The following is an 11,489-nucleotide window of genomic DNA, read 5'->3' on the forward strand; positions in this document are numbered from 1 at the left end:
GGCAAACCTGACAAAAACAAGCAATGGGGAAAGGATTCCCTGTTTAATAAATGGTGTTGGGAAAGCTGGCTAGCCATGTGCAGAAAGCAGAAACTGGACCCCTTCCTGACACCTGACACTAAAATTAACTCCAGATGGATTAAAGACTTAAACATAAGACCTAACACCATGAAATCATTTTCTTGGGGTTTTCCTGGAATTGGAATGAGCAGAGGGTCATTTCTGTGGTGTTTCTTCTCATGTACATAGCCGTTGTGCTGGGCAATGGCCTCATTGTGGTGACCATCCTGGCCAGCAAAGGGCTCACCTCTCCCATGTATTTCTTCCTCAGCCACTTATTCTCCGTGGAGATCTGTTACTGTTCTGTCACGGCCCCCAAGCTGATCTTCGACTCTTTTACCAAGAGGAAAGTTATTTCTCTCAAGGGCTGCATCACACAGATATTTTTCCTCCATTTCTTTGGCGGCACTGAGATCTTCCTCCTGACGGTGATGGCCTATGATCACTACGTGGCCATCTGCAAGCCGTTGCACTACACTGCCATCAGGAACCAGCGGATGCATGGCCTCCTGCTGGCAGTAGCATGGGGCGGGGGCCTGCTGCATTCTTTGGGCAAACCTTCCTCATTTTCCAGCTCCCTTTGTGTGGCCCCAACATCATCGACCACTACTTCTTTGATGTCCACCCAGTGCTGAAGCTGGCCTGCACGGACACCGTCCTCATTAGTCTGCTGATCCTCACCAATGGCGGCTCCATCTCTGTGGTCAGCTTCTCAGTACTGATGGCTTCCTACCCGATCATCCTGCACTCCCTGAGGAGCCACAGCTTGGAGGGGCAGCAAAAGGCCCTCTCCACCTGTGCCTCTCATGTCGTGGTTGTGGGCCTGTTCTTCATACCCTGCTCCTTTGTCTACATGAGGCCATGTGTCACCCTCCCTGCAGACAAGATAGTCGCCGTATTTTACACGGTGGCCACACCTCTCTTAAACCCCGTCATTTACTCCTTCAGGAATGCTGAAGTGAGAAACGCCATGAAGAGACTCATGGGGAGAAGAGTAATTTGGGAAGAGAAGTAGATGATTTAGTTAGGGAAAATAAGAGGGGTAGGGGAGGGGAAATGGGGGCACCTAAGGTCTCACTCTGTGTCTACCTTGCCCAATGGAGTGAGTGGCCTTGGGCCAGTCACCTTTTTCTATGAAGTTTCAGTTTCATCTTATAGGATTGGATAAGATTGAAGGGGTGTCTAGGATGGAGAAAGAGGGGTCTTCTAGTGTGTGTTTCCAAATCCAACAGAGGCCTCAAGACAGCTTGGCTGGTGGAGAGAGAATAAACTCTTCCAGAAAACCAGTTCGTTCTGGGAATGATGAAGAGGGAGGTGGGGGTTGAGAACGACTGTCTCAGGGAGCAGTGGTCACTATGTCCTTCCAGTTTGAACACTCACATGATTGGAAAGTCTCTTGAATTGACACACTGAGGTTTTGCTGAGAGGGTTTTGGAAAGGCAAGCTGACTGAGAAGGGTGTAGTCCTAAGAATGGAAGACGTTGACTCTTGTCAAGGGATTCATATGAGCTCATGCTAGTATTGGACTCAGGGTTCTCAAGATTCCAGAAGAACCACAGGGAGCTGTTAAGCAAATTGAAAGCACTGGATGATACTATCCACGTTGTAGCTACAGGTTTTATTTTCCATGTTTTATTAACATTTTGATTCCTATTATAAAAATATCTCCTGTTCATACTTGTTCCCCCTTCATCTCCCTTTTTTCCCTCCTTCTGCGTCTTATTGTTTAACCTATTCATTTTCTCAATCTGCTGGCCTCTTGGATTCTTGTGCTTCTCAGCCTTTCCAATGAAGCCCCCAGGGAACCCCCTCTCTTATGCCACCACATGGCTTTGTGCTGTCCATCCACCAGTACTCCACCTCTTCCTATTCTTCATGCCTGCTGGTTAAGATATGGGCTTAACTACTGTTGGGTCTGTCCTATATTTTAACCAAACTTCTTTTGAGTCTTATTCCAGTAGTCATCAGACTGTAAGAATGTGTCTAGAACCCTAACCCTAATTCTACTCATTGCCATTGGATAAATTTTCTTCCACATGCTTTCAGACTCATCACCTTTAAGCAGCTCTCTGATTTCATCAGTCTCCCCCTCAAGAATCTTCAATGACTCCCTATTGCCTTCTGAATCGACTATAAATTCCTGCTTGCTATGAAATGCCCTCGAGGCATGATCCTCTCATAACGTTAGACTTTCATTTCAATTACACTATTAGAGTGTGCTGTTTTCTGAACGTCCCCTTCTGCCCTCTGCCTATACTATTTTTCTCATCTCTACCTATTAACATTCTACCTACCCTTCATGGCCCATCTGAAATTCTCCTACCTTTAGGAAGCCTCCATGATTATGCTATCTGGGTATGTCATTTTCCTTCTTTGAATTCTCATGGCACTCAGTGGGAATCCTTTAGGGCTGTTGCTACCTTTATTTCAGTGTTTAGTTCTCCCCATTAGACTGTGACTCTTTTGAGAATATGGCTTAAATTTTATTCACCGATGTATCTCTAAATAGCAGATAGTAAAACAATAAATATTTGGTTGATTAAATTTCTGAGTCAGTAGTACTTCAGATCGTAAGTGGACAATGGTTGTTGTATCTCTCATTTCATCTAAATAATCTAAATAATATGTCAGTTACATCACTCAAGACAAACCAATAGTCATTCCTGATATTGTTTCTAAGAATAACATTTATGTAAATAAGGAGCCTGTATGTATTTGTATATTTTACAATTAACTAAGTGATTTAATGCTTTATCTACTTTGATTCTAAAATACACTGGTGAAGTGGGTATGAGTACAGATGAAGAGATTGGAGACTGGGGAGGCAGATGTCTTGATCAAGGTTACCAGTTCATAACCCATGAAGCCTGAATTCAAACCCACTGTGTCTGATTTCTCAGCCCATGCTCTTCTCTGCTTCTTTTTAAAGGTCACCACAAACAAATATATGTAAGTCTTTGAATTTCAAATCTGAGAGCTGAGAATATCCTTATTGTCAGATAATTTCCTCTGGAATTACTTCAGATTAAATAAAAATGTTTGAAAAAATATAACCTGAAATGCCTTTCGGGTGTTCACAGGTATTTCTGGGTCCACAGAGATCCAATGGCCAGGATACTGGATCTGGAAATGGAGGGAAGGAAAGCAGGAGGCTATGATGCTTCTGCATGTCAGGCTCTTTGACTCTCAGGAGGAAAGAACGTGGGCATTGACTGGATTAGGGTGGGTCATATGTTGCTCAGATATTTTATGTTTCTATAGATTTTCCTGGTTTAAAAAAAAAAAAAAAGAGTGGCCTAATGCCTGACATCAAAACTCAATGTGCTGTCCAGGACAATATTTTTTTTGTCTTTTTTGTTTGTTTGTTTTAATTTTTTTTATTTTTAAGATGGAGTTTTGCTCTTGTTGCCTAAGCAGGAGTGCAATGGCACAATCTCAGCTCACTGCAACCTCTGCCTCCTGGGTACAAGCGATTCTTCTGCCTCAGCCTCCCGAGTAGCTGGGATTACAGGTGTGCGCCACCACACCTGGCTTTTTGTATTTTTAGTAGAAATGGGGTTTCACCATGTTAGCCAGGCTGGTCTCGAACTCCTGATCTCAGTTGATCCACCTGCCTTGGCCTCCCAAAGTGCTGGGATTACAGGCACGAGCCACCGTGTCTGGTCAAGATTCTTTTCTCTAGTGACATAATGCAGGAAAAGGCAGCATTCTTCAGGATACCATAAAGATCAGAAAATGGGAAATAAGACACAAAAGATTAATATGAATTGTGCATCCACCAATTACATTTCCCAACATTTAATTCTCAGGACAGCACTGACCCATTGGTGGTGCAATTCCTTTTGCAGGTGGGGAAACTGCAGGTCAAGGACTCCTCCTAAACTCCCGATGTTTCTTCTACACCAGTTGTTTGTGAACTATGTAGGATTCAGTGTCCAGAATTCTGCAGGTACCTGAGGGACTGGGGCAAGAGCAGAGCAGGAAAGGACAGGAGACATCTGAGTGGGTAATCAGCTGCTGATTACCTTAAAAAAAAATCTGTTTTATATAAGATTACTTTGATAAAAAACCAAAATCCTAAAAAAAGCTTAAAAAATCACTATAATAAAACATGCTTATACTTTAAATTTTGATTGGTCATTAGGAAAGGACCTCCATTTCCAGAAGGGGAAGCAGAATCAAGCCTTCTTCCAAAATTCCAATCCCAGAGACTCAAGCAAGAACCTCTTCAATGACAGTTAAGGCATGTCTCAGAAAATGCAGCATATCCAATCCAGGTGAATGCCCTTGAACATGATACATTGACCCAGCCAGCTCTGAAATGGCCTCACTTCCTGGGGTGGTGCTGCACCCAAATTGCATCTTACCATTACATTTGCAGACTAAGTCTCATTGCCACGAGACTCAGCATTTCAGGCTTTCATATGTATTTTTGGAAAAATTTGTGACTTGCAAAAAAGTTCTGCACTTTGACTATTTATCTGTATGGTTAGTGTCAAGAAAACTTGAGTGGAAGTTATATTATTATTATTTATTATTTATTTTGTTTTAATTTTTGCTTTTGTCTCCAGGCTAGAATGCAGTGGTGGGATCTTGGCTCACTGTGACCTCCACCTCCCGGGTTCAAGCGATTCTCCTACCTCAGCCTCCTGAGTAGCTGGGATTACAGGGGTGTGCCATCACGCCTGGCTAATTTTGTATTTTTTTTTTTTTTTTTGGGACGGAGTTTCGCTCTTGTTACCCAGACTGGAGTGCAATGGCGTGATCTCAGCTCACCGCAACCTCTGCCTCCTGGGTTCAGGCAATTCTCCTGCCTCAGCCTCCTGAGAAGCTGGGATTACAGGCACGTGCCACCATGCCCAGCTAATTTTTTGTAGTTTTAGTAGAGATGGGGTTTCACCATGTTGGTCAGGCTGGTCTTGAACTCCTGACCGCAGGTGATCTGCTTGCCTTGGCTTCTCAAAGTGCGGGGATACAGGCATGAGCCAGTATGCCTGATCTTATTTTATTTTTTCTTTGAGATAAAGTCTCCCCCTGTTGCCCAGGCTGGAGTTCAGTGGCATGATCTTGGCTCACTGTAACCTCTGCCTCCCAGATTCAAGTGATTCTTGTGCCTCAGCCTCCCAAGTAGCTGTGACTACAGGCGTGTACCACCATGTTCAGCCCATTTTTGTATTTTTAGTAGAGAGGGGATTTCGCCATGTTGGCCAAGCTGGTTTAGAACTCCTGAGCTCAAGTGAGCTTCCCAAAGTGTTGGGCTCAGAGGCGTGAGCCACTACCCCTGGCCTAGAAGTTATATTATTCCTACATTATTCTGAGAATTCTAGATGCCCAGGCTTTTTACCAGTATGGGAAGTGATCTCCAGAGATACCTTCCTGGTTCTCTCATTTCTAATCTTTGCTCATATCCACATCAAGTGATATTCCTGGGAAGCAGGAGTATCTTAGATGGAGACATAGCTTCTCGGAAAAGTCTAAGAAGATAGGTGTTGAGATGGAATAAATACCATAAGTAGTTATCACTGGGTATATCTTCTGGAAATAGTGGCTTTCTCAAATCTTTCTTAGAGACTGGGAAGGGTAGTGGAAGAGTGAGGCGGAGGTGGGGATGATCAATGAGAAAAAATCAGAATGAACGAGATCTACTATTTGCTAGCACAACAGGGTGACTACAGTCAATAACCTAATTGTATATTTTAAAATAAAGAGTGTAATTGATTGTTTGTAACTCAAAGGATAAATGCTTGAGGGAATGCATATCCCATTTTCCATGATGTGCTTATTTCACATTGCATGCCTGAATCAAAACATCTCAGGTACCCCATAAACATATCTATCTACTACGTACCCACAAAAATAAAAAATAATAATTAAAAAGTTTAAAACTATAAACTTTAAAAAGCAATACTTTAGCTGCATTCCACAACATTTTACATATATTTTTATTATCATTCAGTTTAAAATATAATGTCATTTTTAGTGATTTCTCCTTTAACCAATAGGTTATTTAGAATTATGTTGTTTAATTTTCAATTATTTGGGACTTCTTCCTGGATATCTTGTTGTTATTGAATTCTGGTTTAATTCCATTATGGTCAGAGAGCATTCTGAATAATGCCATTCCTTTTACATTTATTAAAACCTGTTTCACAGCCCAACCTAAGGGCTATCTTACTGAATGTACAACGTGTGCTGGAAAAGAATGTGCGTTTTTCAGTTTTAGGGCACAGTGTTCTATAAATATCAATTAGGTTAGGTTGGGTCATATGTTGCTCAGATCTTTTATGTGTCTGCAGATTTTCTTGGTCTAATCATACTACCACTTCTTGAGGCAGTTGAGTTGTTACTGCAAAGGGATCCAATGCTGTACCCTAAGAGAGAGTTCTTGGATCTTGTGCAAGGAAGAATCTGGGGCCATTCAACAGAGTGAAGTGAACTCAAGTTTATTAAAAAATTAAAGGAAGCTGGGCGCGGTGGCTCATGCCTATAATCCCAGCACTTCGGGAGGCTGAGGAGGGTGGATCACCTGAGGTCAGGAGTTTGAGACCAGCCTGGCAAACATAGTGAAACCCTGTCTTTACTAAAAATACAAAAAATTAGGTGGGTGTGGTGGTGGGTGCCTGTAATCCCAGCTACTAGGGTGGCTGAGGCAGGAGAATCACTTGAACCCGGAAGGCGGGTTCTTGTTACCCTGGGTAACAAGAGTGAAACTTCATCTCAAAAAAAAAAAGAAAAACAGAAAGTAAAGGAATAACGAATGGCTCCTCCATAGGCAGAACAGCCACTTGGGCTGCGGGACTAAGGATACTTATAGTTATTTCTTGATCATATGCTAAATAAGGTGTGGCTTATTCATGAGTTTTCCAGAAAAAAGCTGGGCAATTCCTGGAACTGAGGGTTCTTCCCCTTTTAGACCATACAGGGTATTTAGTGTTGTTGCCATGGCATTTTTAAACTGTCATGGCACTTGCGGGAGTGTCTGTTAGCAAGCCAATACATTATAATTAGCATATGATGAGCAGCGAGGATGACAAAAGGTCAGTTTCATTGCCATCTTGGTTTTGGTGAAATTTGGAGGGCTTCTTTACTGCAACTTGTTTTGTTAACAAGGTCTTTATGACCTGTATCTTATGCTGACCCCTTGTTTCATCCTGTGACTTAGAGGGCCTGACCTCCTGGGAATGCAGCCCAGGAGGTGTCAGCCTCATTTCACTCAGCCCCTATTCAAGATGGAGTTGCTCTGATTCAAACACCTCTGACAGAGTTAATTTCTCCAACTACTGTTGTATTTGACCTGAGCGTAGAAAGTTACCACAAGACAAAAGTATGCCAGATTGCAGGGTCATTTATCATGCCGGCGACCACAGAGGACTCACGTCTCTCCAACCTGTGGTGCCAAAAGGAGGGTGCCATGATTTTTTATACCCGAAAAACCACCTTGGGAGTGGGGGTGAGGGGCGGGGATGGGGATGATGAGGTTTCGGACATTTCAAGGGCTAGGGGATTCTGTGATTCACCTCCTGGGTGGAGACAAGGGCGGGAGTCTCCGGACATTCCAAGGTCTAGGGGACTTTTGTCATTCTGTTTGTTACCTCAGTGGTTTACAGAAGTCAGGATGTACATTTGTTTACATGTGGTCTGGGTGGTGATAGAAGTCACAGATTTTAGCAGTTACTGATAAGAAAAGGTAAGCAGCTTTACATAGTTTCGAGGAACAAACTGGCAGTTCTATTTACAGAGGCCAAGGACAGTAGTTATTGTAAGGAGAATGGGGCAGCCATTTTAACTTATCTAAAAACAGTTTTGCATTTTATAAAATAGTTTTTGCTCCGGTTCTGGCTCTAGGCCAGCACAATATCACACTACGACTGTAGAATTTTTTATTGATTTCTTAAACCTGAGAAAGAAAAATTGCAGATGAAGAAATGACATCAAGAGAAGTTAAGCCACTGTTGAAGGTGATATATTTAGCAAAGAGGAGAGTCAGTTTTTAAACAAGGCAGGTTGACTCCATGGTTTTAAGCACCATGTTATATCACTCCTCGTATGTCTTACCTACCTACAGGGTGAAAACACTTCAAAATGCTATGTTAACATAAGGCGGTAGTCAAGGAACTAGTTTAGTTCAAACTTGTCCGGGCTACTCACAAGAAAACCAGACTATAACTTCATGTTTAATACCGGCTTATTTCCTCAAATTGTTGTAACTGAGTGAGCATGAAATCACCATTGAGATGAAGACTAGACCAAATTACGGGCTCTTTATTGCCGGCGGCCACGGAGGACTCACGTGTCTCTAACCTGTGGCCCCGCAAGGAGGGTGTCAAGACCTTTTATGCCTGTAAACCACCTCCTGGGCGGAGGTGAGGGCGAGGGGCTTTGCACATTCCGAGGGCCAGGGGACTTTGGACATTCCGACTGTTACTTAAGTGGTTCACAGAAGTCAAGATAAGTGTTAGTTTACACATTGTCTGGGTAGGGTGGAAAATTACAGACTTTAGTTACTTATGACAAAGTTTAGTTTTTCTTAAAATGGTGCAGGGGCCAAAATGGCATTGGTTTGGACCACTTGCCTGTCACATTAGGGTTACAGAGAGCAGTTTCAACAGAAAGTCGAGGTATGGTCGAGGTATGCAGTTTATGGGGCAATTACCGTGTCACAAATACATAGCACAAAACCACGCCCTATGTATTATAGTTGCTTAATAACTACCTGCAGAATGAATTAGTTTGTGATGACTGAATACAGGTGTCTAAAGCGAAAAGAAAAACAGTGGCTTTCATAGCTTCCAAAGTTAGTTTTTCATGGCTTCCAAAGTTAGTTAAGTTAACGTGACAAAGGGGTATCGTGTCTCCATGGCCCACTCCTCTAATTGGAATGCAATGCCCCTGGGGTCTCATTAGCAAGCCTCAGGGTACTTTTACTAAAAACGGATGTGCTATAACTCCCAAAGCAGTGGCATTAAGTTTAGTGAGGGTTTTGGCTGGGATGATACCACATGCGCTTCCTTGAACCCTCTGTGCTTAAAAGTTCACTGCAACTCTCTAGTTCTCTGGTCAGGCTTCTTGACTTTGGCTGCTCACTGGAGAAGGGTGGAGCTCACTAAGGTCAGTTCTCATGTAGGCTTTGTCTTTTAGAGACTCTGTTTAGAATAAATCTGAACTGACTAGGGAACCTTATAGAAAACAGATGTCTTCACTTGCTTTGCTCTCTCTCTGTTCTGTTCTCAATGCCCACATGGAAGTCCTCTTGCACAGTATCTGAGTGTTTCTCAGGATCCTGCTTTCAAATGCATCAAGTGAGAGTTTTTTTTTTTTTTTTTTTGCGTTTTAGGGTTTGGGGTACATGTGAAGAGCATGAAAGATTGTTTCACAGGTAAACACATGGCAGCATGATTTGCTGCCTTCCTCCCCTTCACCTATACCTGGCATTTCTCCCCATGCTATCTCTCCCCAACTCCCCACCCCCCACCCAAATGGGAGTTTTATATCTGAGTTGATTTCTTTTTTCTTCAGATTCCCATGGTATCACTGAAATTCTTCTCCTTAACGATTTTCGTAACCGTTACTCACTCATTAGTTGCTGAGGACATGGTCTCTGGGTGATCAGGTGGTCTCACTTCCTTGGTTAGGAGTATCGTATGCTAACTCAGAGGATAGCATTAATGCCCCAGAAGCTGGGTTGCATTTCCTGCTCTAACCCTTACTGCTGTGTGAACCTGACCCAGTCATTCAGTCATTTGAATCCTCCTGTTCCTCATCTGAAAAGTAGAAAGAGTCATAGTACCTTCCTCAAAATGATGGTGAGTGGATTAAGTGAGATGGGGCATTTGAAGTGCTCTGCACAAGTCCTGGCACACAGCAAATGCTCCGTAGGTACAAGCACATGTTACACTGCTGTGGTTCCTGGTCTCTACTTGCGGCCAGGTTAAAGCTCAGAAAGTGCTTTCACATGTATTTATTCTTTAGATGCTTGCCAGATGGATGCCGGAACCATGGCTGGAGGCTGCTGAAGGCACAGGACTGCATGTGTAATTAAAGTAGAAGGGTCAGAATTTTCAGACCAGGGAATGGGCTGCCCTGGCATGGGGTCCCTGATGCCACATTAACTTTTTGGAAATTAGAGTAATCTGAGAGTGTATTTTCACTGAGGTGTAGTCTTTGAACACTTTCCCCAAAGCCCAGACCCAGCCAGCAAGGTGCTTTTACATGTAAATGAGTCCTTTAAATACCTGAAGCTTAAAAGGCATTTAGAAAAATTATTACATTTTAATGTTTTAAGGTAGAAGTGTTTCTAAATCGCATTACAAATTTCTTTGTATTTCAAGACAATGTATTTGAAAACTGGTGAGAGGACAAATTCAGTGTAATGTGAATCTCAATCCCCCACCAGTTCCCAGGAAAAGCAGTGAAGGGAATTAGTAAAGATGAAAGCAACTTCCTTGCTTTCTAGTTCTTAAATTCATCAAATACTAATTCATCATTAAAGTCATCAATATCAGTAAAATTGATTTTTAGGGATATATTTCTATTTTTCCAGCTTAAAATCCCAGCACTTAGTCTAATCTTCATCTTTTTGTCGATGCTGCCTCCTTTGCGTAAAATCAAGTCTGGTGTTCATGTCTCTAAAGTTTTTCAGTGGTGTGAAACTGGGGACAGTAGAAGGGTGTAGCAAATGAGCATTGGTTTGGAATCAGGCAGATTTGCTTTCAATTCCTTTATATGGTACTTGCTTTGTCTCACCTAGAGCAAGCCATTTAAAGCTAAATTTTTGAGTTTCCTTTTCATCTATATAGTGAAGGTGTTTTTAATTAAAGAATTGTGAAAAGTGTGAACTAGGTTAGTGGGTGAAGCTCATGAACAGTGCTCAACCCACTCCAGCTCCACCAAGATGGTGGCAGCCTCAGGTATAAGAAGTGGGAAATCTTTTTTTATGCTACACTCAGTCTTGTTCAGGTATTCACAGACTATAACCTTCAAGGGGATGTTTATGGCTTAAGGATAAAGTGAGGATTTGGGAAAGTATGAGAGAAAAGGAAATGGATAGAAATGAGTCCTTGAAGGAGAGGTTGAAGGTGCTGAAGACCTTTAGGCCTGAGAAGGGTAGTCTGGGTTGAGGGCTAATGATCATTGTTTTATTAGTGTCTTCTTTAATTCTTAGAATGGCAAATGACATTGTCTTTACATCGTATTGAGATTCTATCTGGATCCTAAATAAAGTTCATGCCTTCCCCTCAACCTTCCCAATTTAAGGAATGAATCCTAGGGAAAACTGTCCAGAGAGCCACGGAGCAAGGGCGTTTACTGTAGTATGAAATTGGGAGCAATTAAAACTCATATATAGAGAAATTGTTAAATAAATTATGGGACTTTTTAATAATGCACCATTAAAAATATCTTTTGAAGAATATCATCTTGTGGGAATGCTT

General features: G+C 42.2%; 1 protein-coding gene across 1 annotated transcript in view; it reads left to right on the forward strand.

Moving 5' to 3' along the window:
• LOC108318406 (olfactory receptor 4X1) overlaps window positions 1-1,075 on the forward strand; it is a 3,264-nt gene extending 2,189 nt beyond the window's left edge. Inside the window, 2 exon segments of the mRNA XM_017549449.1 lie at window positions 170-606; window positions 609-1,075. Coding sequence (XP_017404938.1) covers window positions 170-606; window positions 609-1,075 — 904 coding nt within the window.
• Window positions 1,076-11,489: the final 10,414 nt, after the last annotated feature.

The sequence above is a fragment of the Cebus imitator genome, unplaced genomic scaffold (assembly GCF_001604975.1).
Source record: "Cebus imitator isolate Cc_AM_T3 unplaced genomic scaffold, Cebus_imitator-1.0 Scaffold218, whole genome shotgun sequence".
Classification (NCBI taxonomy): Eukaryota; Metazoa; Chordata; class Mammalia; order Primates; family Cebidae; genus Cebus; species Cebus imitator.